A 23,882-nucleotide genomic window follows, 5' to 3' on the forward strand; every position below is an offset into this window, starting at 1 on the left:
TTATAATTAAAATTTAAAGAATCTGTTGCTGTTGTAATTGTAATGAAATTGTCATTGAGTTCAGATAATTGACTTTGTAATTGTAATTGTCATGAAAATTCTATAAAATTGGTCAATTATAATTTAATGCAAAACTGGGGAACCATTTTACAGTTCTATGTACAGTTCTACACATATGTAGCTAACAATAATTAAAATGTTTCATATCAAGAGTTCCCACATTTTACTATTTTTAAAAAAAAAATGTAAACCTAGGGGTATACTGACACAAAAAAGGCTCAGACGCCCACACCAAATATATTAATACCAATATTTTAATTGATTAGGAAGCCTAACAAGATAACCAATAGATAGGAAAAAAATTAGATGGTAGAAAATATTTTTTAGTGTATTTTACAGCTGATTTAAGAAAGCTAGCACAAGAGGAAGATGAACTTTTATTTGGCAATTTATTTCAGGCTCAGTGTTTGTAATTGCACTTTAATAATTGAGAACATAATTGTAATTGACTTTCAGAGGATAAGAAATACTTGCAATTTAATTTTAATTGGGAAAAATGGTTTCTGTAATTGTAATTGAATTGTAATTGAATATGGGTAATTGAAAAGGTAATTTTAGCTGTAAAATGTAATGGAGCCCAACCCTGACACACAAACTCGTGTCACTTATCTGCAGAGACATGGGCGGGGCCTGAAGCCCTGCAGGTTGTTGTCGTGTTTAGATTCCCTGGAGGCGTTGGAGGGTGAAAAGGTCAACATCCTTCCCCCTCCAACTAAGAGTGCTTGTTTCACATTGTGCACGTGGGGGCTTCACTGACACCATTAATCAAAGAAAATACACCGAAAAGCTCCTTTTAACCAGCGATTCACCTTTAATGAGCAGATGAAAGGAATCAGAGCTCATAAAGCAGGGGTGTTAATTTTGTTCTGGGGCAAAATATGGAGCAGTTTGATCTTAAGTGGGGCGCAGATTATTAGTAATTGGTAATTTCAACATTATTGTGCTCTAGCTTGCACCTCCACATATAATTAATATATAAAGTAGGTAATGCAATAACAATATCTAAACAATAAGTGACAGATATGATTCGCTGCAGGATCTTTACTTAAATTTCCTTGATTTTGTGACCAATTTTTAACTTAATTTTCAGAAATTTTGTGGAATCATTTGGGGAAAATTGCCAGATTTCTTGAAAATTGAGAGTTATGCAAATATTGTAAAGTTTCATTGAATGTATGTATTTGCATGGACTGAGATATGTACAACTGAATTATTTGGTACTGTAACTTACACAATGATTCATGTTTTCTCTGTCATTTTGACTTTCTCCTGCAGGCAGAATTGGATGCTCTAAAGGGCCAGATTTGGCCCGCGGGCCTTGAGTTTATGGCGACCAGAAAGCGAAGAAGATTCTTTATCAGTTCCACAATGAACAGTTGATAATGCATCTTTACACATTAATATAAGCTCCGAGTTGCCAGCCTTTTAAAATAAACTGCAGGGCTTTTACTTTTCACTTGTATTTAATACGTTGAAGGAAATAATATGGAGTTTGATTCACATCTTTCTAGGAGTAACTGGGGATGATTTAAGAAAAAATAAAGGGAAACTTTGATATTTGAAGGAAAGGTTTGTTTTTTAGTAAATCTTTGTCTCTTTAAAGTTTGTGTGCTGCTCTCCATTACTTCCTCTCGTTTTAACAGTTTTTATTGTTGCTCATGCTGTTCTTTAGCCTCCAGTTGAACATTATTGCAGTCGTCTGACCTTCGTTAATGCATAAGTGACTCTGGTGGTTGTGGGAAAATTAAAGAAGCAGATTTTAAAAATGGCACTAAGAAGCATGTTTTGCATCTTTATGCGATGCATTACTTTAAACTGGCAAATAATGGTCATGACAAATGGTGATTGTTGGCAAAAAATAATCATGAAATATGTTGAAAAGAGGTTAAAAGTGACAATAATGGGTCAACATATATGACAATAGGTGGAAAAGGTTTATAAGTGCTGAAAATGTCTTGAATGTGGAAAAAATGTGCAGAAAATTTCTCCATCAAAATTTGATGGAGAAGTGTCAGAAATGAGTGTAATGTAGCAAAAATGCAAGGTAAAAAAAATATGACAAATTTGGTGTAGTTGCAGAAAAATGGTAAAATAAGCAAAAATGGGGCTCAAATTGTTAAAAAAAAAAAAAATAATAATAAGTTTCTTGAAAGCATCTGGCGACCACCTCCCAGTGTCTCACGAACCCAAATGGGGTCCTGACTCCAAGGTTGAGAATCCCTGCATTAAAGTGTGAGGCCTTCACTGTTGTGTCAAAAAAACATCAAACCTGCATTCTTCATTTTTTTTAATTTCCATTTCCAGTAAAAATGTGCATATAACAACTTTATCTTCAATTGAAAACATTAAAACGTTTTTTTCCCACATGTTGTTTAAAAGTTCCTGAGGTTCCCTCCTTCCCATCACATGGATGAAGCTCATTTTCCTTCAACAATACAACAGATACCCTGTAAATAAATAGTGCAAACAAGGACACGCTAATGAATGAAAACAAACATTCCAAACATTTGGGGCACAGGTCATGAACCCTTCTTCCCCACCAGGCCCAGCTTCTCCCTCTTCTTCTGCTTCATCCTGCGGTTCTGGAACCAGATCTTCACCTGGGTTTCGTTGAGGTCCAGGGAGGCCGCCACTTCCACGCGCCGTGCCCGTGTCAGGTACTTGTTGAAGTGGAACTCCTTCTCCAGCTCCGTCAGCTGCTTGGTGCTGAAGTTGGTTCGGATCACGTTGGCCTGGCCTGGAACGCCCAACTCTGACAGGACCACTGCAAGGGAGCAGATGGAGGAAGGGTGGATGGATGAAGGATGGATGGATGAAGCCATGGAGCTGATGTAGATGTGCAATGTGACAAAGGTGATAACTAATCAGTATCTGGATTCATTTTCCTCTGAACAGTATCACGTGCACGTATAAAAAGGAAATGCATTCAATAATAAATAAGTTTTTTTTTTTAGCTTAGACTAAAACAAAACATTATATATATATATATATATATATATATATATATATAAATTAAACTAAAACAAATATTAATTGTACAAATAAACTAAAATAAAATGGTAGAACAAACAAAACGCCATTAGATTATTTCACTTTCTTCCTCGTAATAAATTAAATTCTCCATCACAGTAACTGTTTAAAGCAGTCAGCCTCACATTGTACTAAACTTTTTATGTTAGTTTTTGAACTTTCTTTTACACTTTATTATTTCCTCGACACAAACATGCATAGAGTTTATATTGTGCTGTCGTTCAGCTGTTACATTCAGTTAAAAGTTCTCAATTGTTTTGAATCCCAAAATAAAGCTTTGGTCACTGCACCCAAAAATATAATATGTAACAATTAAATGAGCTGGAATGAAAGCATTAAGTTTCTTAAGGATTTTCCCTCAACAATACAAGCCTCCATTAGAAGATTACAGTTTAAATAGGACACTCAAACTGAGTAAGTTTCCTTTTTACGCAGCTTTTACGTACACTTTACAGCTTTTAATCGGTATTTAAATACATCTTCTCAGGTCTGAGGAGGCATCGGTTCCCACAACAATTAAATCAGCTAGAGATGAAACTTTTACGCACAATTTATGGCCCTCCCATGTCTCTAACTGTCCTGCCTAGGCTCTGATTTGGGAGCAAAAAGCTTATTAAAAACACTTGCTTGGATATGGGATCCTTTACGCACAGTTCTACCCCCCGCCCCGCCCCCCTGTCCACTCTGGCCTCTGATTTCCAACTAAACACATGATTTTACGCAGTGGACCGACCTGTTTTAGGAGGGTTCCTCTTCACCTTCATCCAGTCGAAGGTTTTCGACGTGTCCTCTGCTTCCTTCTCTCTGCACTGCGTCGCTATTCTGCCGTAAATGTTCTCTGGATATTCCTGCGGCCTCTGGTCAAAGTGCACGTAGTGACTGTCCCCGGTGTACGGGGCCACGGTGGTTCCAACGGGTGAGCCCTGGCCCTGGGCCGGGCCCTGCAGGGGGAACCCGTGCTCCTGCTCCGGGCCGAGTCCCAGTCCGAGGCCGAGGGGGTACTGCTGGTAGTCCTGCCCGTGAGGCCCGTACACGCCGCTCCCCGGGTACTGCAGCTCTAAGTGGGCCTGGGTCTGGGTCTGGGCCTGGGGGTGCAGCGGTAGGGCGGGGGTCACCAGCCGAGCGTCCGCTGCGTACGCCTCACTGGTTGCACACGGGCTGGAGTGCGCGTACCCGTGGCTGAGGCCGTGGTATCCCCTGTGGCACACCGGGTAGTCCAGGTACGAGTTCATCCTGACCTGCAGCGACCAGGACTAGGATCAGGATCAAATCATTAACTCTAGTCTGTCAGAGTGTGACACACGACCCTCCGCCTCTTATCACCTTCCTGACACGTCACGTGACCCGCTAAAGGCCAATGGCAGAGGCCCCGCGGCTCTCTGTCACGTCCATCAAACGGATCGGATTTACATGACAAACACTTCAATCGGATGTGCTTTGCTTTCAGGGCTACAAGAAAAGACACAGGAGTGAAAATTAAAAAAAAAAAAATCTTAATTCTCTGATGCTTCAAATGAAGAAAAGTAAGAAATAAAAACGATCAATAAACACTTTACAAAAGATGAGATTTAAAGAAAACCACAGGTGTGTGTGTGTGTGTCAGTGTTAGAATCAGCAGGAACATAATAAATATAATTGTAATAAATAATAATTGTAATAAATAATAATAATAATAATAATAATAATAATAAAATAATAATAAATATTTATACAACTAAGGTGTTTAAAATTATTATTTTGAATTCAATTATTTATATCTGTCTATCTATCTATCTATCTATCTATCTATCTATCTATCTATCTATCTATCTATCTATCTTCTGGCTATCTGCATGCAGGACTGCAGCCCTCCAGGACTAGAATTGAAAGGACTTTTGCACAGTCATTGTGGTCTGTGGATAAATGAATGAATGGATCCTATATATGCAGAGGTTGCATGTTCTCTGAATTTTAGCTTTTTGATTGAAACGTTTCCTGTAAGTTCTGTCATGATTCATCTTTTTTTTTCAACTTTTACATCATTTTAATAATCTCTCACCTTTTTTGTTAATTTTAACTGTTTTCTGCTTTGTTTAAACAATGTCTTTTTTCTTATTTTATCATCTTCTTTATCATATTTAAGGAACTAAAATCAGTTTTAAATCATTTTATGTGTTTTTGTTATTTAATATTTTTTTGTTGTAAATTTGTGTATTTTTCTGTCATTTTCTGCACTTATGTCATCAATTTGTGTGTTTATGGGGGCACTTTCTGTATTTTTGTAGTAGTTTTCTGTATTTTCATGTAATTTTCTGTAATTTAAATGACATTGTCTGTCATTGTGTGTATTTTAGAAATATTTTGTGCACTTTTATGTACTTTGTGCATTTTTCTGTCGATTTGTGTTATTTTGTTTATTATTTTGGGCTTCATATTCCTTCCAACTTATTGAAATACAATTTTTGGAGATTTGCTTTTGGGGCCGCACAAAATTAGACAGAAGGCCACATGTGGGCCCCGAGCCGGCAGTTGCCTATGTGTAGGCCTTTTATAGACTTATTTAGTCTAATTTATTTTTTCATGTTTAAGTGTAACTAATTTGTCTGCCTGCATGTGCAGAAAAACCAGTGTGTGTGTGTCCAGTCACTGAATGAACTGATCCATCATGTGTTCACACACACTGACACCCTACAACTATATACCCCCCCACCCCCACCCTATACCTCTACCCTACACACCCCTACCCCTACCTCTAACTGACAGCATGTTTGGCTCTGAAAGGAACAAAAGATGTGTTAGAATAAAAAGCCTTTCCCCTAAAACACAGAGAATCTGATGAAATAAAAACCTATTCCTTACAATGTAAGACAGGCACCTGGCGGCCCGGGGGCCACATGTGGCCCTCATTCTAATTTTGTGTGGCTCCCAAAACAAATCCCCATGCACAAATTGTATCTCAAGAAGTTGGAAGGAATATAAAGCCCAACATAATACACAAAATAACTCCCACAAAAACACAAACTGACAGCAAAAATCACACAGCACACAAAAACACACACAAAATTCCTAAAATACACAAAATGACTATAAATACACAAAACAACAACACATTAAACAACAAAAGTATGCACAAAATGACAGGAAAATACTGAAACAACAAAAACACAGAAAGTGACCCCAAAAACACACACATCGACAACATAAATGCAGAAAATAACAGAAAAAATACACAAAATTACAACAAGAACACAAAAAATAACAAAAACGTGCAAACATGCTAAAAACAAACAAAACCACAAATCACAAAGAAAAAAAAGCAAAACCTTTTTTCCCTCTGTATTACATAGTGCTCAGATCAATCATTATTCTAATGCTGACATTAATGTTGATAACCTGCCTCTCGCATCAGATACAATCACATCTTTGTGGCCCCGCAGTGATAGAGGGCCCATCCCTGCCTTACATCATCATCATCTTTTTGAAATGTTCAGGCTGCAAAAAAGTGAATCTAATCAGTGTTTGATTGTTGGAGTCACAGGACAAACAAAACTCATGGGTTTGTGTTCGAGGCCCGTGCGTGTCTAAATGTGAAATACGTGCAGATTAATGAAAAGATGAAAAATAAATAATCCAAATAAGTTAATGTGCGAATAAAGATCAAATGAAATGAATAAATATTGAAATAAAGGTGAACGTGCAAAGCTACAGATGCGTGAGTTTGGGCGCATGCATAATTCTGTCCTCAGGGCTGAACAACGAGCTGCTGATGGTGTGCGTGAGTCCAGGGTGGTGGTCCCCCCCCAGGTGGATGTAGCCCAGGCTGGAGAGGGTAGGGGGAGGCTTCTCCTCCTTCTCCTCCTCCTTCTCCTCCTTCTTCTGCTTCATCCTGCGGTTCTGGAACCACACCTTCACCTGCCTCTCCTGCAGGTGGAGCAGAGCAGCCAACTCCACCCTCCTCCTCCTGCTCACGTAGCGACTGAAGTGGAACTCTTTCTCCAGCTCCACCAGCTGTGCACTCGTGTACGCCGTGCGTGTGCGCTTAGAGGCGCTTGGACACGTGTCTGTGGACGGACACCAGGACACACCTTCATCATCATCATCATCATCATCATCATCATCATCTTTCTAACCAATGTTCCGATCATTGGTCACCGCGCAGTTTATTAAAATTAAAATTTTGAAACTGAAAGTTTAGGTTTTGAGAATAAAGTCTAAATTGTGATAATAAAGTTTAAATTTCGAGAATAAAGTTTAAATTTCAAGATTAAAGTTTAAATTTTGAGAATAAAGTCAAAATTTTAAAATTAAAGTCTAAATTTCAAGAATAATGTTGAAATTTCAAGATTAAAGTCGATATCTTGAGAATAAAGTCGAAATTTTAAGAATAAAGTTGAAATTTTAAGAATAGAGTCAAAATTTCAGAAATAAAGTCTAAATTTTGAGAATAATGTCTAAATTTTAAGAATAAAGTCTAAATTTTGAGAATAAAGTTGAAATTTCAAGATTAAAGCCAAAATCTTGAGAATAAAGTCAAAATTTTTAAATCAAAGTCTAAATTTTGAGAATAAAGTCCAAATTTTGAGAATAAAGTCCAAATTTTGAGAATAAAGTCTAAATTTTGAGAATAAAGTTGAAATTTCAAGATTAAAGTCAAAATTTTGAGAATAAAGTCAAAATTTTGAGAATAAAATCTAAATTTCGAGAATAAAGTCTAAATTTTGAGAATAAAGTTGAAATTTTGAGAATAAAGTTGAAATTTCAAGATTAAAGTCAAAATTTTGAGAATAAAGTCAAAATTTTGAGAATAAAATCTAAATTTCAAGAATAAAGTCTAAATTTTGAGAATAAAGTTGAAATTTTAAGATTAAAGTTGAAATTTTCTAAACGTTTATTTATTTAGACAGACAGACAGACAGACAGACAGACAGACAGACACTTCTGCAGCAACAAAAAAAGAGCAAATAGTAATAAACAAAATAAAAAATTACATTATTAAAATGAAATGAAACAGAAAAAAATAAATCAATAAGGATAGCTTAATGAATTAGGATTTAAAAATGGTAAATCTTATTGTTTTGTGATTGTTGCTGCAGATTGAGAGCCTGTGAGTCTAAACCCAGGCCTCAGTGAAAATCTGTGACCTTTTGACCTTAAATTCCCAACCAACCTGCAGAGCTCCTCCTGCTGCTCTTCACGTCCTTCTGTCTGGTCTCTCTCATCCACGGGAATAAGATCTGCTGGTGCTGGAGCTGGTGCTGGTGCTGGTGCTGGTGCTGGTGCTGGAGGTGCGTGCTGCTGCTTTTCTGCATGTTTCCATTGAAAGCCCGGCCTCTGCTGACCTTGTGACGGAGCCAAATGTCACATGGCAGCAGCTTTATTCCAGAGAGCCTGAGAGGATCCAGGAGGAGGAGAGAGGACGGACACTAATGATCCATCTTATGGGCTCAATAGTTGGCTGACATGAATAGGAGAGGCTCTCCAGACCATGAGGCCACATCAACAGCCTCTGAATCTGGGCTTTTTACCTCCATTATTCACACATTCTGTGTTTAACGTGAGAGCAAAGGGAGAAAAGTCCAAAGTTGTGCAGAATGTGCACAAGAAGAGAATATAAGATGTTTTAAGACAATGAAATGTAACCTAAAAGTGAACAACGGACATTGTTTATCATCCCAACTTCAATCAGTTCAGATTTGTATGTTTTCTAAAAAGGATAATGTATAATTATTTGTTTTTGGTTTTAAATGAGGGATAAAATAATATATTTAAACCTCATGCTTTATAATGTTCAACACAACGTAAATACAACATTTATCATACAGTAAATTATATCAGCAGAGAAAAATAAATCAGCATTAAGATTAAAATAAGGATCGTTCATTGTTTTAAGGAGTCAGTCTTTGTTTGTCGTTATTCTATTTAGGATTTATTTAATATAGATGTTGCATCTGAATATTATTATTTTTTTAAATATTATTTTAAATGTCATTTCATTTTAAATATAATTTTTTGTTTAGCATGTAGTAAAAAAAATACATTATTAGGATGTAAAAGCTGAAAATGAGCATGATAGAGACAATGACGATATATATCGTTCTAAATACTAATATCTAATGTTTAGGTAACTATGACAACATGTTTTGGGATCATATTGATAAACGATTTTACTGAAAGGTGTTTACTATTTATTCCTTGTTTATTTCTTTATTATTTTTATATATTTATTTATAACAACTTGTTTATTTATTTCGTTAAATATTTCTGACGGGGGATATTTTATGCGAATTAACTGTAAAAAAAAAATGTGGAAGATAAGATGTAATCATATTGATGGTGTAAAATGGAGGATTTCATTTCACATCAACAAGAAGCACAAAAAGAAACAGAAATAAAACGAAATTCATCGAAATGTGAGAAATGCGCGCGTGTTGATAAAAAACGCAAAGCTGAAACATTTTTAAATCATGATTAAAATCACATCGAATCAACTCAACATTCACACGCACGCGGGAAACACACGCACGAGCTCTCCGTGCACGAAAAAAAAAATCCATTCTTTTTCCAGTTGTTTTTAGCTGCTTTTTCTGTGTGTGTGTGTGTGTGTGTGTGTGTGTGTGTGTGTGTGTGTGTGTGTGTGTGTGTTGCTCGTATAGCTCCACAGCAGCAGCTTCTTCTTCTTTATGAACTCTGTGTGAACCGCCGCTCCGCTCTGGGCTCATAAATCATAAAGACACGCACGGTAGCCTTCAGCTACACACACACACACACACACACACACACACACACACACACACACACACACACACACACACACACACACACACACACACACACACACACACACACACACACCACTCACCTCTCCGTTCCAGTCCCGTCCTCGTCGTGATGTTCTGCATCTGAATCTGAAGCTCAAACCAAAGTGTGTGAGTTGTTGTTCCTGCAGCTCACACCGCTCTGCGTGTGCGTGTGCGTGTGTGAGGCGTGTGCGCGTGCAGGAAAGAGATCCTTTCTGCTGATGCAAGCTCGTGCTCTGTGAGGTAATCACTGAGAACACACAGAGGATGGAGGTACATGTGTGTGTCTTTATTATTCAATTAAAAAACAAAACAACATTTCAATTAAAAAAAAGGTGATTAAATGTACGGAAGCTTATTGCATTCACATGAAAAAAAAAATCCGATTTTTCTGAATAATGTATTTGTTTGGTTTGTTTTTCATGCATTTGTTTTTTTTTTTTTTTCCTTTTTTTTCTGAGCTTAGAGGCCATTTGAAACAACATATTTATTTATTTCTTTATTGAGAGGAAACATGGCCGGTTTGTTTAATTTGATAAAAATGTACTTTCAACTTAGTTTAAGACAGATAGTTCTAATTTGAAGGCATAAAATACATATAGTCTATGGACTTTATGAGGGCACGAAAAAAAAAGAAAAATTTACTCCGTAAAAACTGAAAAAAATTACTCCGAAAATCTGAAGAAAAAAAAGTGTCCGTAGAACAAAGTAAAATTACTCTGAAAAAAAAAAGAAAAGAAAAATAGTACAAAAAAAAAACAGACCAAAAAATTAATTGTTCATGAATTGTTCTTTTTTTTTCAAGTGAATGCAATATGATTCCGCACAATTATTTGGGTCTCAAATGTTTGTTTTTTTGGGTTTTTTTGCATTTGAACTCCTTTTTTTTCTCTAATTAGAAATGTTTTTTTTTTTCTTTATTGACAAGTCTTTTGAATTGAATAATAAAGATACAAATAAATACAAATCTAACCCCATAACAGATGCTTTTTTATTTTTAAACACTCACTGAAGTTCATTTTTAGGCCTCGTGTTTCATTCTTTACGTGAGAACACAAAGTGAAAGGGTTTGGTTTGATCATCTTCAGCATTGGGGGGGTGGGGGGAGGGGTGACGTACGTGACGTCACGGTCGCGGCTGATCGATCGGCGGCGCTGTGATCGCTCACCGTCACGTCGGAGCTGATCGACCTGATTGGCTGATGGAGGTAATTTTTAACTATTGAATGAAAACGGAGCCTTTGATCTGTGATGCAACACGCACACACACGCACACACTTTTGATTATTGGATTTTCAGCAAATTACAACAAATAATTGCACTATGTCCTCATGTATGTCTGGACTCTGTGTTGCATTCAGGTGCACACATCACTTTCAGGGTTTAAATGTCACATATCAATCCACGTTTACTTTGCAATAATAATATTAATAATAATAATAATAATAATAATAATAATAATAATAAGAATAAGAATAAGAAGAAGAAGAAGAATACAATAAAAACAGAATAATTGATTCTTGGTTCTTGAGTCATGATTTTTGTATATATCTGTGTAATGTTTTTATATATTTGTATATTTGTTATTATTACTATTATGATTATTATTATTTATTTTTCTACTTTAATCCTTTATGTATGCACTTGTATTTGTAATTTGCTTGAATATGTATGTTTTATTTTTTATTTTCTTTGTTTTCTTTGTTTAATGTTTCTTCTTTTCATTTGTAAGATTTCTCGAGCCTCTGTAACAAATGTATTGTTATTCTGAATAATAGGAATAAGTATAAGAACAATAATAGCAATAAGAGTAAGAATAATTTGATGGTTTGATGTTTTCAGAGAGCAAAATGTAAAAAATAAGGATATTGTTTCTAAATCCTAATAATAATTATACATGTTTAGGGGTTTTTTAGTAGACTTTGTGGGCCGGTAAATGATTAATATTATTGATACAAGGATTTTTATTCTTTTTTTTATGGGTGCTCTAATTCAAAGATAAATGTGAAATTATAAATGAATATTATTTTTCTATTGATTGATGACTGATATTTACTGCTCATTAGTGGATTGATAAGGTGACGTTTCCTGGGTTCATTTCTGCCTCATGTCAATGGAGCCTTAATTTGCACCTGGTGCTATTAATCCACATTGCTCCACATTGTTCTCATTATACCTTGTAACTGTACTGCAGGATACCCAGGTGAGGCGGTGAACTGGTAACATGCTGCACACGCTCGATAAATCCTCCTGATGGCCAATAAAAAGTGCCATAAAAACACAAAGAAAATCAGCAATAAGTGCAACCGTTTAAGAAAATAAACAGTCCCCTGATGTATGATAGAGGAGGAGGAGGAGGAGGAGGAGGAGGAGAAGGAGGAGGAGAAGGAGGAGGAAAAGGAGGAGCAGGAGCAGGATGGAGATGCACTGACATGATAAGTCAGTGCTGAATAAAGATGTACAAACATAAACATAAACACTGACGTATGACAATAAGCCTGCAGCAGCACTTTGCATCCCTCCTCTTCCTCCTCCTCCTCCTCCTCCTCCTCCTCCTCCTGTCCATTATGTTCAGGATTCTCCCGTCCAAACACAAACGATTGATGGCAGTGAATTAATTCAGGGACACGAGGAGACAAAGCTCCACATTTACTCGTGCACATAAAAATACTTCAAATCCTTAAAAACAAACACATTTACTGCCGGAAATGTCTCATCTTCAGACAGAAATTGAATTTAATACAAAGTGTTTGGCATATATTAATAGATTAAAAGCTATTTTGGGACTTTTTTTTAACCCATAGGGCAGAGATATGAAGTGTAAGTTAATTCATGGCCCAGATATGAACCAGTTTGACCTAATATGGCTGAAGATTATAGGCAGGAAAATAACAAATGTTTATAATAAAATGCCCTACTTTGCACTTTCGCGTTTAAACGATGTGAAAAGTATTTAAGGCATCGACAATATCCAAGCACTAACTGACAAATATCACCAAAATTTACATGATTTTGTGATTAATTGTTATTTATTTTGGGAAAGCTTTGTGGAAGATTTGAAAAAAAATTCAGGATTTTGGAAAAATATAAAGTTTTGCTTTAAAAAAAAAATCTGAATTTGTGTATTTTGAGGTTGAATTTGTTGATATTTTTACATCTTACACATTGATTCTTCATGTTGTTTTTTTTAATGTTTTACCTTCTTCTACTGGATGATCAATAGTAGGGGTCAATAAAGGTTCCAGAGAGCGGGGACCCCCAGTACCTGAAGATGGTTAAACACAGACGAACATTGAAGAACATGTGGAGACAGGACCATCTTAAGGGGCAATAAAGGGGAGCTTTTTGGGGCCCATCCATAAAATCAGCAGAATGATGGTCCATTGTTCTATGAATCTGTGATAAACACATTTATTTATTTATCTGAATAATATCCACTGTTATCCAGGTAGTTTACTATTATTTGGGCCATATAGTATATAGTCCTCTTAAAGATAGAAACCCTTGTTTTAATCAGAAATGAAATGGGTTAAATGTGGCCAAAAATGGTGGAAAGGGTGATGAAATGGGATTTTAAAGTGTGATAATCTTCACGGATTCATTAAGCATCAGGAATAAACATGAAACACACAAGGATTAGTAGTGAACACATGAATGACGTGTGTGTTTTATTTCCTGTTTCTGTGTCTTTGAGAGGGGAACGGTGCTGCTCCAGGAACAGAAAATGTGTTGTTACACTCCCACTTTAGTCATTCTGTGTATGGAGTAAACAAGTGTTTGTCCTCCTGTTTCCACTCAGGTGTGCCCAGTCCTCTCCATGACCCTGCTGTACTATTAAAGGAGTGATTGCTTTGTGCTCACTCTATAATGATCACCTTCACGGCTGTTAAAGACTCTAAATATTTCAGTTTATGAGCACACAAAGCTAATAAGTTCATGGCCTTTCTGTGCAGTTTGCTTGTTCTCCTAATCATGCTTGTGTGTGTGTGTGTTTTTTTTTTTTTTTTTTTTTGAAGGGCACTACAAGTTCACATTTACTGTTTTTATTCCTAAATTAAGATGGGAATGTTAATCTTAAGATCAATTTACTGCTAAAAAATAATACGAGAAAATTATTTACTAAGAGAAAACAAGAAAACTGAACCAAAGGAATGTTTCTCATCTGTTAAAATAGAAATATATATATATATATATATAAAAAATTTACTTTATCTAGCAAAATATTTATATTAATTAATTTAATTTGATATTTATTTATCAATGCTCAGTAAATCACTCATTTTTAAACAACTGTGGCGGGCACACACACACACGCACACACACACACACACACACACACACACACACACACACACACACACACACACACACACACACACACACACACACACACACACACACACACACTGTTTTTGGCTGATGGAAAGTCATCCATCATCCTCTGGGTCGGTCTGAGCCGCCCTCTGCCGGTGGAGCCGCTGCACTGCAGCTCACTAATGGCGCTTTAATGGCGCCATAAAGCAAAATTGATGCTTAAAAACGCTCCACACATAAAAAAGTAAACACACAAATACAAAATAATCCTCAAGAAATAAAAACATTCTAGGACTGACTTTCACATTTATGAAAAATCATTAAAATAATTAGAAAAACAACAACAACCCAACAATTAAATTAAAATATAATAAAATAAATCCAGAATGGTGCTTTTTTAAACTTTTTATTTATGAATTAAAAACGGGGTTTTTTTTGCACCTAAAATGTAAAAATCACATTTGCAACTATATGACAAAGTAAAATTTTCTCAAACTCAGAAAATCTAATAACAAAATAAATACAATAAACAAAATAAAATAAACAAATATAAACAGAATTAAAAATAAAATAATAAACAGAATAATAAATAAAAGAACAAATAAAATAAACGAAATAAACAGTATGAACAAAATATACTAATACAGTATAAACAAAATAATTTAAAAAAAAAATAACTGAATGAACAAAATAAAGAAAACAGAACAAACCAAATAAAAAAAAATAGTTAATAAACAAAATAAAACTAAAACAAATAAAAATTAACAGAATAAAAAACACAACACGGATTAAAGCGTTTTTTTGTTTTGTTTCTAATTTCGTGCTGAATTTGTGTACAAAGCTTTTCTTTTGCTAAAGTTGCGTGAAAAAGTCTCGTGTAGTGCGGTGATGGTCACTGGGTTTTACGTTGGGTTTTATATTCCTTCCAACTTCTTGAAATACAATTTGGGGGATTTGTTTTGGTTGCAGCACAAAATTAGACCCAGGGCCACATGAGGGCCCCGGGCCGCCAGTTGCCTATGACTCTGCTGCAGAGGCATAGGGGCTCCGTGCCCGGGCTTTGACCTTTGGCCGCTCCATGACTCGGTGACTCGGTGACGATCATAAATCACGGGCAGCGGCTCAAGTTCGGGTCATAAGCAGCTTCTCTCAGAGCTTTTAATCTAACGTTGGATTCACAAGCAAATGTATTTATTGTTTCCTTTTTGTTAAACTAAGATCGATGATGATTTCTGAACCTTTTCACCTTTAAAGAGTCAAAATTCATCCTTTTTTAAAGATGAATTATTACTTTAATAAAAAGGATGGTGAATAAAAATTTTTTTAAAAAAACCTAAACGTATGTTTCGTATTTTGTGATGATTTCCATGAGTTGACTAATAATTAAAGTTGAGTTGAATTAAATTCTTAATATAAACTTTTTTTTTGGTATTTTCTGACATGAATTTAAAGCATCTTCACAAACACGAGATTATTCAGCTGCTTTATTATAGATTACAATATTGTTTTTGAACCTCCCTAATTAATTGTTTGTGTTTTAACATTTCTAAAAACCTTCTTAGATTGAATTTAAACCGTTTAATATTAAACAAAAATATTAATAGTTGATTAATTTCATTTTTTTAGAGAGATGTTTTAAATTGAAATCTTTTTTCTAACATTAAATTCAATCAGGTTTATATACAGGTCTGACATTTAAGGATTCACTTATTCTGAATCTCCCTTTAATTCTTTAAACCATCGAAGTTGGAAATAAAAACAGGATTCTGCTCCTCAGGCCTTGATTAAAGTATTTTAGGATTCTTTTCTGAGCTGCAGGCGGTATGTTGGAAACCCCAATAGTTTCCTCCTTTTTACATTTAAAAATTTGTGACATTTTGAGTGTTTTTATTTTAAATTTGGAAGTAAAATTATTGACATTTACATAACAAAAAACTTTTATTAAATTTTTGGGTGAAACTTTTTTCTTATATAAAAAGTTAGTTTGTTCAAAGCATGACAAAAAAAAGGTTTTGTGCATTTTTTGTGACAAATGTATTCATATGTGTGACGGTTTTAACACACACACACACACACACACACACACACACACACAAACGCCTATTCTTTTTAAGGACAAGTGTAAAGTTGCGTTTTGATGTTGTGTACTATTTTTTGCTCAATTCAAAGTTTTTTTCTGCATAAAAATCAGAGTCGATACAAACAACATCTCGAGGTTTGTTTGAATCACATCGACATTCATATTTATTATAATAAAAATACAGATTTATGATTTTTTATTTTAATTTTAACTTTACCTAAAATCTCCAAACTTCCAAAGTTAAATATAAACTCGCAGTGTATATCTTATAACAGTTTATTTCTGTGTAAAAATTGTTGATATTTAAATTGTAGGTTTCTTTAGATTTAAAGTCTGATAAATGAGAAAGTGTTCAGAGTTTTTTTGTTGTTGTTTGTTTAATTTAAAGTGGATACTTTGGGTTGAGGAAGTGTTTCCTGAGGACTTCTGGTTTCCCACACATGGACACTTCCTTCCTGTCCAGCCTCTCACGGTCCGTGCGCGCACTTAAACCGTCACTTTCATTCAACCATGTGAATTATATAGTACATTGTCTACTCCCCAAAACCATAAAACCCAACTTTATGGACGTCACGTGACTTGTCCCACTCTGTAAGTCATACAGGGGCCTATTCTATACAATCTTTTTACCAACTTCCCTCGTGCACTAAGCTCATAGCGGCCTCACTTTTTGGGGATATTTAGTTTTTCCCTCACGCGCGTCTTTTTGCGGCAAATTAACGGTAAGTTTTCTACTTTTCTTTATCACTGAGTGTGTGTGTGTGTGTGTGTGTATGTGTGTAAAAGTGTGTGTAGAGGTGGGCTCGTGACTCGTCCTGATCAGTTAATCATTGATTAAGTCTGAATTTGTCGCAAAGTTCTTCCAAAGCTTCTAAAACAGGAAAGTTCAACCGGATCGTGTTCTGTTCAATCGGGATCGAGAGACGCGTTCAAAGCAATTGGGAAAACTTTTATTTCCAAGCGCGATGAGTTCACGTACAAATACAAAAAGCTTATTGGAGGAGAGAAAAGAAGAAGAAGAAGAAGAAGCTTATATATACATCACTGCCTATAAGCACAGAATAATAAGCCTGGATCACATTGACAGGTTGATACATTTGCATTGTTCATAATTAGATCTAAACAAGAACCAGAATAGATCATTATTAAAAATAATAATAATAATAATAATAATAATAATAATAATAATAATAATAATAATAATAATAATATCTACACATCGGCTTCAGAGTCCATGTTAAACAGTAAAGTTACACTAAAGCGCTTTGAATGGCCCCGAAATACAAAGATTATTACATTCAATCAATGAAGAGCAGCACGAGGTTTAAACACCAACTTTATCTTTTCTTCTTTTTCAAATGACTTATTAAGTCCTGCGTGTTCGACCGGCGACAACATCACAATAAAACACCTTCAAGAATGGGAGATAGATATATATAATAGAGAGCTAAAGAGACAGCGAGTATTTACATGTTGTTTTTGTTTTGTTTCCAACACTAAAAACTATCAACAACAACACAAACAACAACACGTGTTTCTATCACAGTCACATGCTTACAGTACTCATGTTTTCCTCATTTTTAAAGATTTACTTTTATCCTTCACACGCACACGCACGCACACACACACACACACACACACACACACACACACACACACACACACACACACACACACACACACACACACACACACACGCACGCACGCGCACAGGCTCAGTTGTGGAAGGCGCTCCCTCCCGTCACCAGGCTCATGCTCTTCAGCTTATTGTCCTTCTTCCACTTCATCCTGCGGTTCTGAAACCAGATTTTGATCTGTCTCTCTGAGAGACACAGGGCGTGGGCTATCTCTATCCTCCTCCTCCGGGTCAGGTATCTATTGAAGTGAAACTCTTTCTCCAGCTCTAGCGTCTGGTAGCGGGTGTACGCGGTTCGGGCCCTTTTCCCGTCCGGTCCGGTCATGTCTACAAGTTTATACACAAAATATCCACAGCGTTAGCGACCACATGCTTTCACCTCTAGTTCTGCTCCACTAAAGGCTGTGTGTTCGTGCGTAAAGGACATGGAAATCTTCAAGCATACACTATGTGTCTGATAAAATATGATCACTCCATCTGTCCATCTGTTCAATGCGTAAAGCAGGAGAATGTGAACAAAAAATATCATAGAAAGGCTTTTAAAATCATTTAATACAAACGATATTATTCACTGTATACAAATATAAATGGTGCGTGCTTATATCCTCAGGTGTGCACGAGCAGTTTGAATGATATTTAACACACAGTAAAGTGTTTCATATACTAAATACATTCTAAACAATTCCTAATTCATTCATTAATCAATTGATTAATAGCTGTTTGTTTGATTTGTGCGTCACGCACGTTCAAATGTCGTGTTCCTGTTTCCAACTAAATGTGCAAATCTGTGCGTAATGGAAAAAAGCTCGTGTGTTTCTGTGCGTGGTGCAATCAAGCAGGGAGAACATGCAAAGCACCAACACGTCCAAGCCGGACACGCATCTGACCCACTGAGCAGCTCCGGACCCGCGCATCACGCGCACACACAGGCTGACAGCTTTATGGCCATCAGTGTGACACAGTAAAATAGTGCGTGAGTGAGTGCGTGTACCGTGGCTGATGTGGAGCTTCCTCATCCAGGGGAAAATCTGCGGCGTCTGGCAGTCGTTGGGAGCGGGTGTAGAGGATGTGGCCCCGGGCTCCTGCTGTTGCTGCTGCTGCTGTGGGGCCGTACCGGTACCGGTGCCGCTGCCGTGCGCGCCCTCCTCGGTCTCAGAGCTGATGGTCGCCACGTCCTCGATGTCCGTGAAGTGCGCGTTGCTGCTGCTGCTTTTATTGAGGCCGGAGGTCGCGCTCCGGTCCGAGGGAGAGGAGTTGTTCTTCAGGTCCGCGGGCTCGCGGCCAGCCGACGCGCACGACGGCGGCACCGGGTCCGCGGACGACAGCGAGCAGTTGGGCGTCTGTCTGTAGCGCGCGTCCTGACCGAAGCCCCGTGCGTCCTCGCGCACGGCCTGGAAGTGGCCACCGGGGTTGGTGCGGTTCACCGTTAGGTCCATGCCATTGTAGTTGTAGCCGAAAGACCCGGAGTGCATGGTGCCAGGGTCTCTGAAGGATCCGCTCACAGCGCCGTTACTCCCATAATTTAGTAACTGATAGTCGGAGCCATTCGGATAGCGCCCCGAGAACGAGTTTACAAAGTAAGAGCTCATTTGCTTGGATTTTTAAAGCCTCGATTTGTAGATCTTTGTCGCTATAATCCTGTGTGTTTGCACGATTTATGGAAGCAATCATGAATTATAAGCAATGAAGCCCTACTGTACTTTGCCAGGTATGCGGCCAAATATGGGAGCGCGTTCAGAATCACGTGCCTTTGTTGACCAGTCGTAAATCCTCTCTGATGACTTCAAGAGGTAATTCATGCTCCATGGTTACAAATGATGACGAAATAATGGTCGTTAGGGCTCCAGTCAATGGTGCCTCCCCGCTGCGCCGCGCACAGCCGCGCGGGCAGACAGCGCCATCTTCCGGCCTGCGGTGGCATCAACCCGAGGAGGCGTCCATCGTGCGTCCATCACTCATCCAACACGGCCATAGAGTGAGCCACAGAAGGCTCAGGTAGCGCGTAACGGAGCCGTGTCCGACACGCGGATGGAGCTTTTACGCACCGAGTGCCACAATAGAAATGATCTCCAACTGTCGGTGTTACGCAGAGTTTAAATAGTTTAAATGTTCATATAACGGAATGTTTTCAGTCAGCGATGTTTGTGGCTCATTTCTAAGAAATAAAGAAGCTAAACATTATTTCCTAAAACATCTCAAACCTAATTTCATCCTGACGTGAGATAAAGATTATAAACTTAAAATCCCATCTTATCATAACTGACCATGTGAAATAAAATCAAGGTAATATTGGATTTTTAGTTTCTGTTAAAATGTTTAATGCTACTTTTATTCTGAATGTCAGACAATGTATTCTTGTATTTCTTTTTGTCTTAACTAGACTAAACTAAATTCCATCCAAACATGTCTTAGATTTTTTTTTCTGTTGGTAATTAAATTAATTAAATATATATATCAGCATATCTATAAGAAAACAAAACAAAAGATTAATGTACTTTTTTCACCCTTTTTTTTTTTTTTACTTGTTTCTTTGCAGAATATCCCGTTTTTATTTGCACACGGTTGTCAATTCTCCTGCAACGCCAGAATTTCCCCTATCTTATTTTATTTATCTTATCTTAACTTATCTTATCTTATCTTATCTTATCTTATCTTATCTTATCTTATCTTTTCTTTTCTTTTCTTTTCTTTTCTTTTCTTTTCTTTTCTTTTCTTTTCTCTTATTTTAAAACTTCTTTATCGTCAACCTCATATAAGTGCGCGAGTCCTTTTCTGGTCATTTTATGAATTGTGTATTTATTTATTTATTGTTCTTTTGTTCTGATAATGAAGGTATGATAAAGTCTCTGCAATAAATCTATTCAAACAACACAAAGAAGACAAATTCTTATAACAAATTCTCCTCAGAAAATGAGTTTAAGTTTAATAAAAGTAATCCAGGATCCAGTGGAATCTAAACTCCATTATATTCCAATGTACTTAATGCTACTTTATTGGAGGAAATCAGCAGTTAACAAACTTGACGTCAGAGTCCAAGATTTTAACTTATTTGAAGTTGAGCAAAGTTTAGCTGTTGCAGCTAATAACATTTATATCTGTTCAGTGTCGTTCTATATTTTGTGAGAAAGTTTACAACAAGCTTGGAAAAAGGTTTTAGGAATTCAACAAGTTGAGTTCAGTTAAAGTTTGAGCATGTTGTTTTTAATCATTTAACCATTCTTTAAGGAAAGGAACAACAATAGTAAAAAAAAAAAAAAAAAAAGATATTTACAGGAAATACAGTTGAGTTTAGTTAGGTTGGGTTAAGTTAAGTCAGGCTAACATAAACAAAATGTTTGTTGCATTCTTATAAACATTTGCAACAAATGTCTGTTTGAATTAAACATGAAAATATTTACCAAGAAAACCACAAATATTTCTTGGATGAGTGATTACATTAAGTAAACAAACTAAAATGGGCAATTCATGTTTTTAAACTGCAACAAAATAAAATGATAATAAATAAATGCATAGATAAATTATTATAATATGATTATATAATAATAATAATAATAATAATCAAAAGAATGATAATAGTTTTACACAAAACGGAACGACTGCAGCCTTTTCCATGTACATCAAAAAGCTTTTATTTACAATTATTTTCTAAACCAAAGTATTGCACACGTATCCAGATGTGCATCGAAACACACGTGAACGACAATAAATAACATGTAACAGTTCAGCATCTGTACAACATCTGTAAACAACAACAACAACAATCACAGAGGAGTAAACTACACATATGAGGCTAAAGCTTAGAAAAATAAGATGATGATGATGAAGATGATGATGATGAAGGTTTGCATAGTCCCCGAAATAAAGACACGAGCACGGGACACACAGGGTTTCATCTATGGATGCGCGTGCAGACTCTACACGTCTCTAACATATGTGTCATATCATACACGGCGTGCACACGCACACGCACGCAGTCCCTAGCTGCTCTTCTTCTCGTCCTGCTGCTCCTCCTCCTCCTCGGAGGTCTTGGACGGGTTCAGCAGTTTGTTCTCCTTCTTCCACTTCATCCTGCGGTTCTGGAACCAGATCTTGATCTGTCTTTCCGTCAGACAAAGCGCGTGCGAGATCTCTATCCGGCGCCTGCGCGTCAGGTAGCGGTTGAAGTGGAACTCCTTCTCCAGCTCCAGGGTCTGGTAGCGGGTGTAGGTCTGACGCCCTCTGCGCCCGCTGCCGCCGAACGGCCCTGCAAGACGAGCACGAGCACGGGCACGAGCGTTAGTATTTATCATAAAGAAATACACAGATTCTCAAACCTTTTCAAACATTTAACTTTATACTGATACACATTTACATCTTAAATACATTTATTATTGTCATCAGTCCGCTTGTATTTCAAAATAAAACCACAAAGCTGAGCATTACTTACACAATAAAATCCCTTTAAAAGCACATTGGGACTGGGGTTTGATGGATCTGTTAAAGTGTCTTTTTGGGTGCATGAGTGTGTAAGATGACGGTTTTCTTTGTGTTTCTGTAACATTTAAAGACACGTAAAGCTCTTCCGATGGAGGCCCCGTGCGTGTGCGTGCACTGTGCATGTGACGATGACGGTGATGATGGAGTGTTAAGCCTCTGGTACTCCGTGCGTAAAAGCACGGCGCTCTCGGTGTTTACCATGATTTTCCATCATCGTGTGTGAAGTTGGTTTTTTTAAAAAATCCCTGGTTCTGGGACCGTGCATGAGAGGAAATATAGTGCGTGTGCGTGCATGCACTCACCGGCGGAGCAGGCGTTCATCCTCTGCATCCATGGGTAAATGAGCGCCGATGCCTTGTCGTCCAGGCCACCGCTCACCGCCTGCTCCACACACTCCGCTTTGCGCTGCTGCGGCTCCTGCGTCACGAACAGCGGCTGTTCGTCGCTCCTGGAGAACGCGCACGAGCCCTCCGCGTCCTTGTAGAAAGTGCCCACCGGGTTGTAGTCGCAGGGCGCCCCACCGCCCCCCGCGCGCCCGTAGAGCGCGGCCCCGGGCTGCTGGTAGTAGGACCCCGGGTAGACCTTCTCCTGCATGTTGGCTCCATACGAGGCGCTGGAGTAGTGCCGTAACGGGTCGGTGTAGCCCGACGAGTAGAGCGGGATCTGACCCAGAAGAGAGTCCTGTCCTCCCGGCAGAGACACGGGGAAAGTTGAGTTAACAAAATAGGAACTCATTGGGTGGACAACGGGCTGTTTGCGCTCCGGAGGAAGATGATTTGTTGTCTTTTATAGTCCAAGTGCTTTTGCCATTACTTTATCGGAGATTTGGTTTTAGCTGAGGGGGGGAGGGGGGGCTGTGAGGTGCCACTGACTATACGGAGGGAGAGGGGGGGTCACCTGACCAGCCTCCGACCAATCACAGCCGTCTGCACCAACGGGGGGCTCTTGTTGCGCGCACGAGTCTCCGCCGGTTTGAAGTGAGGCGCTCGAGCCTGTCGCTCTTTACACACGCGCGCATGCACACGCAGAGATGTTGAGACTCACGGAAAACAAGAAACAAGCAGATGTTTCAACAACAACAGCAACTCAAACATGCGTGAGTAGCAACAGCAGCGTGCACGGAGCAGAAAGAGAGAGAAAGAGTCACCAAAGCAGCAAAGCTCTCCATTTACGCACGGATCACAGCAGCACATCTCCTCATCCAACCTCATCCATCCTCATCCAACCTCATCTATCGACCTCCAGCCAATAAACTATACTAAACACATGCACCGTTTAAGCTGCGAATGTCCAACGCACGAGCATCAACTCACACAGAATCAGAGGAACTGCGTCAGGACGCGCCTCGCTCTCCAAAGGTGCGCACTCATCAACACCTTCCACTTAAGTCCGTGAAAACGTCATCATCCTCATCGTCACCATCCTCCTCATCATCACTCCAACACGCACACGCACTACAACGCACGATGATGGAGTGGACAGAGCAAAGGTGTCAAAGCGTGAAGGTGAAA

At 37.8% G+C, this 23,882-nt stretch overlaps 3 protein-coding genes across 5 annotated transcripts; all 3 read right to left on the reverse strand.

The window, feature by feature from the left end:
* Positions 1-2,426: 2,426 nt before the first annotated feature.
* Positions 2,427-9,969, reverse strand: hoxb1b (homeobox B1b). 3 transcript variants are annotated; one of them, XM_028476980.1, is made up of 3 exons: positions 9,929-9,969; positions 3,824-4,539; positions 2,427-2,824 (listed from the first exon to the last, which is right to left on the reverse strand). In XM_028476980.1, exons 2-3 carry the CDS (start codon positions 4,320-4,322, stop codon positions 2,580-2,582), a joined length of 744 nt encoding a protein of 247 aa, XP_028332781.1. In that variant the 5' UTR covers positions 4,323-4,539; positions 9,929-9,969; the 3' UTR covers positions 2,427-2,579. The 3 variants fall into 3 exon arrangements, with proteins under 3 accessions (XP_028332781.1, XP_028332782.1, XP_028332783.1); XM_028476981.1 differs by lacking the exon at positions 9,929-9,969 and having other exon boundaries at positions 3,824-4,328; positions 4,414-4,612; XM_028476982.1 differs by lacking the exon at positions 9,929-9,969 and having other exon boundaries at positions 2,658-2,886; positions 3,824-4,612.
* Positions 9,970-17,935: 7,966 nt separating this feature from the next.
* On the reverse strand, positions 17,936-19,625 carry hoxb5b (homeobox B5b). The gene is made up of 2 exons (XM_028475969.1): positions 18,887-19,625; positions 17,936-18,222 (listed from the first exon to the last, which is right to left on the reverse strand). The coding sequence occupies exons 1-2, from the start codon at positions 19,482-19,484 to the stop codon at positions 17,975-17,977; spliced, it is 846 nt and encodes a 281-aa protein (XP_028331770.1). The 5' UTR covers positions 19,485-19,625; the 3' UTR covers positions 17,936-17,974.
* A 2,125-nt stretch (positions 19,626-21,750) lies between these two features.
* Positions 21,751-23,619, reverse strand: hoxb6b (homeobox B6b). The gene is made up of 2 exons (XM_028475957.1): positions 22,674-23,619; positions 21,751-22,138 (listed from the first exon to the last, which is right to left on the reverse strand). The coding sequence occupies exons 1-2, from the start codon at positions 23,104-23,106 to the stop codon at positions 21,873-21,875; spliced, it is 699 nt and encodes a 232-aa protein (XP_028331758.1). The 5' UTR covers positions 23,107-23,619; the 3' UTR covers positions 21,751-21,872.
* Positions 23,620-23,882: the final 263 nt, after the last annotated feature.

The sequence above is a fragment of the Gouania willdenowi genome, chromosome 19 (genome assembly GCF_900634775.1).
Source record: "Gouania willdenowi chromosome 19, fGouWil2.1, whole genome shotgun sequence".
Lineage (NCBI taxonomy): Eukaryota > Metazoa > Chordata > Actinopteri > Blenniiformes > Gobiesocidae > Gouania > Gouania willdenowi.

What these genes read in the sequence shown, in the direction of transcription:
- hoxb1b (XM_028476980.1), bottom strand. Translation starts at nt 4,322, where the DNA reads ATGAACTCGTACCTGGACTACCCGGTGTGCCACAGGGGATACCACGGC. An exon ending in GAGGAACCCTCCTAAAACAG is followed by an intron (nt 2,825 to 3,823) that starts GTCGGTCCACTG and finishes GCTCCCTTGCAG; the next exon opens with TGGTCCTGTCAGAGTTGGGC.
- hoxb5b (XM_028475969.1), bottom strand. Translation starts at nt 19,484, where the DNA reads ATGAGCTCTTACTTTGTAAACTCGTTCTCGGGGCGCTATCCGAATGGC. An exon ending in GAAGCTCCACATCAGCCACG is followed by an intron (nt 18,223 to 18,886) that starts GTACACGCACTC and finishes ATAAACTTGTAG; the next exon opens with ACATGACCGGACCGGACGGG.
- hoxb6b (XM_028475957.1), bottom strand. Translation starts at nt 23,106, where the DNA reads ATGAGTTCCTATTTTGTTAACTCAACTTTCCCCGTGTCTCTGCCGGGA. An exon ending in GATGAACGCCTGCTCCGCCG is followed by an intron (nt 22,139 to 22,673) that starts GTGAGTGCATGC and finishes CTCGTCTTGCAG; the next exon opens with GGCCGTTCGGCGGCAGCGGG.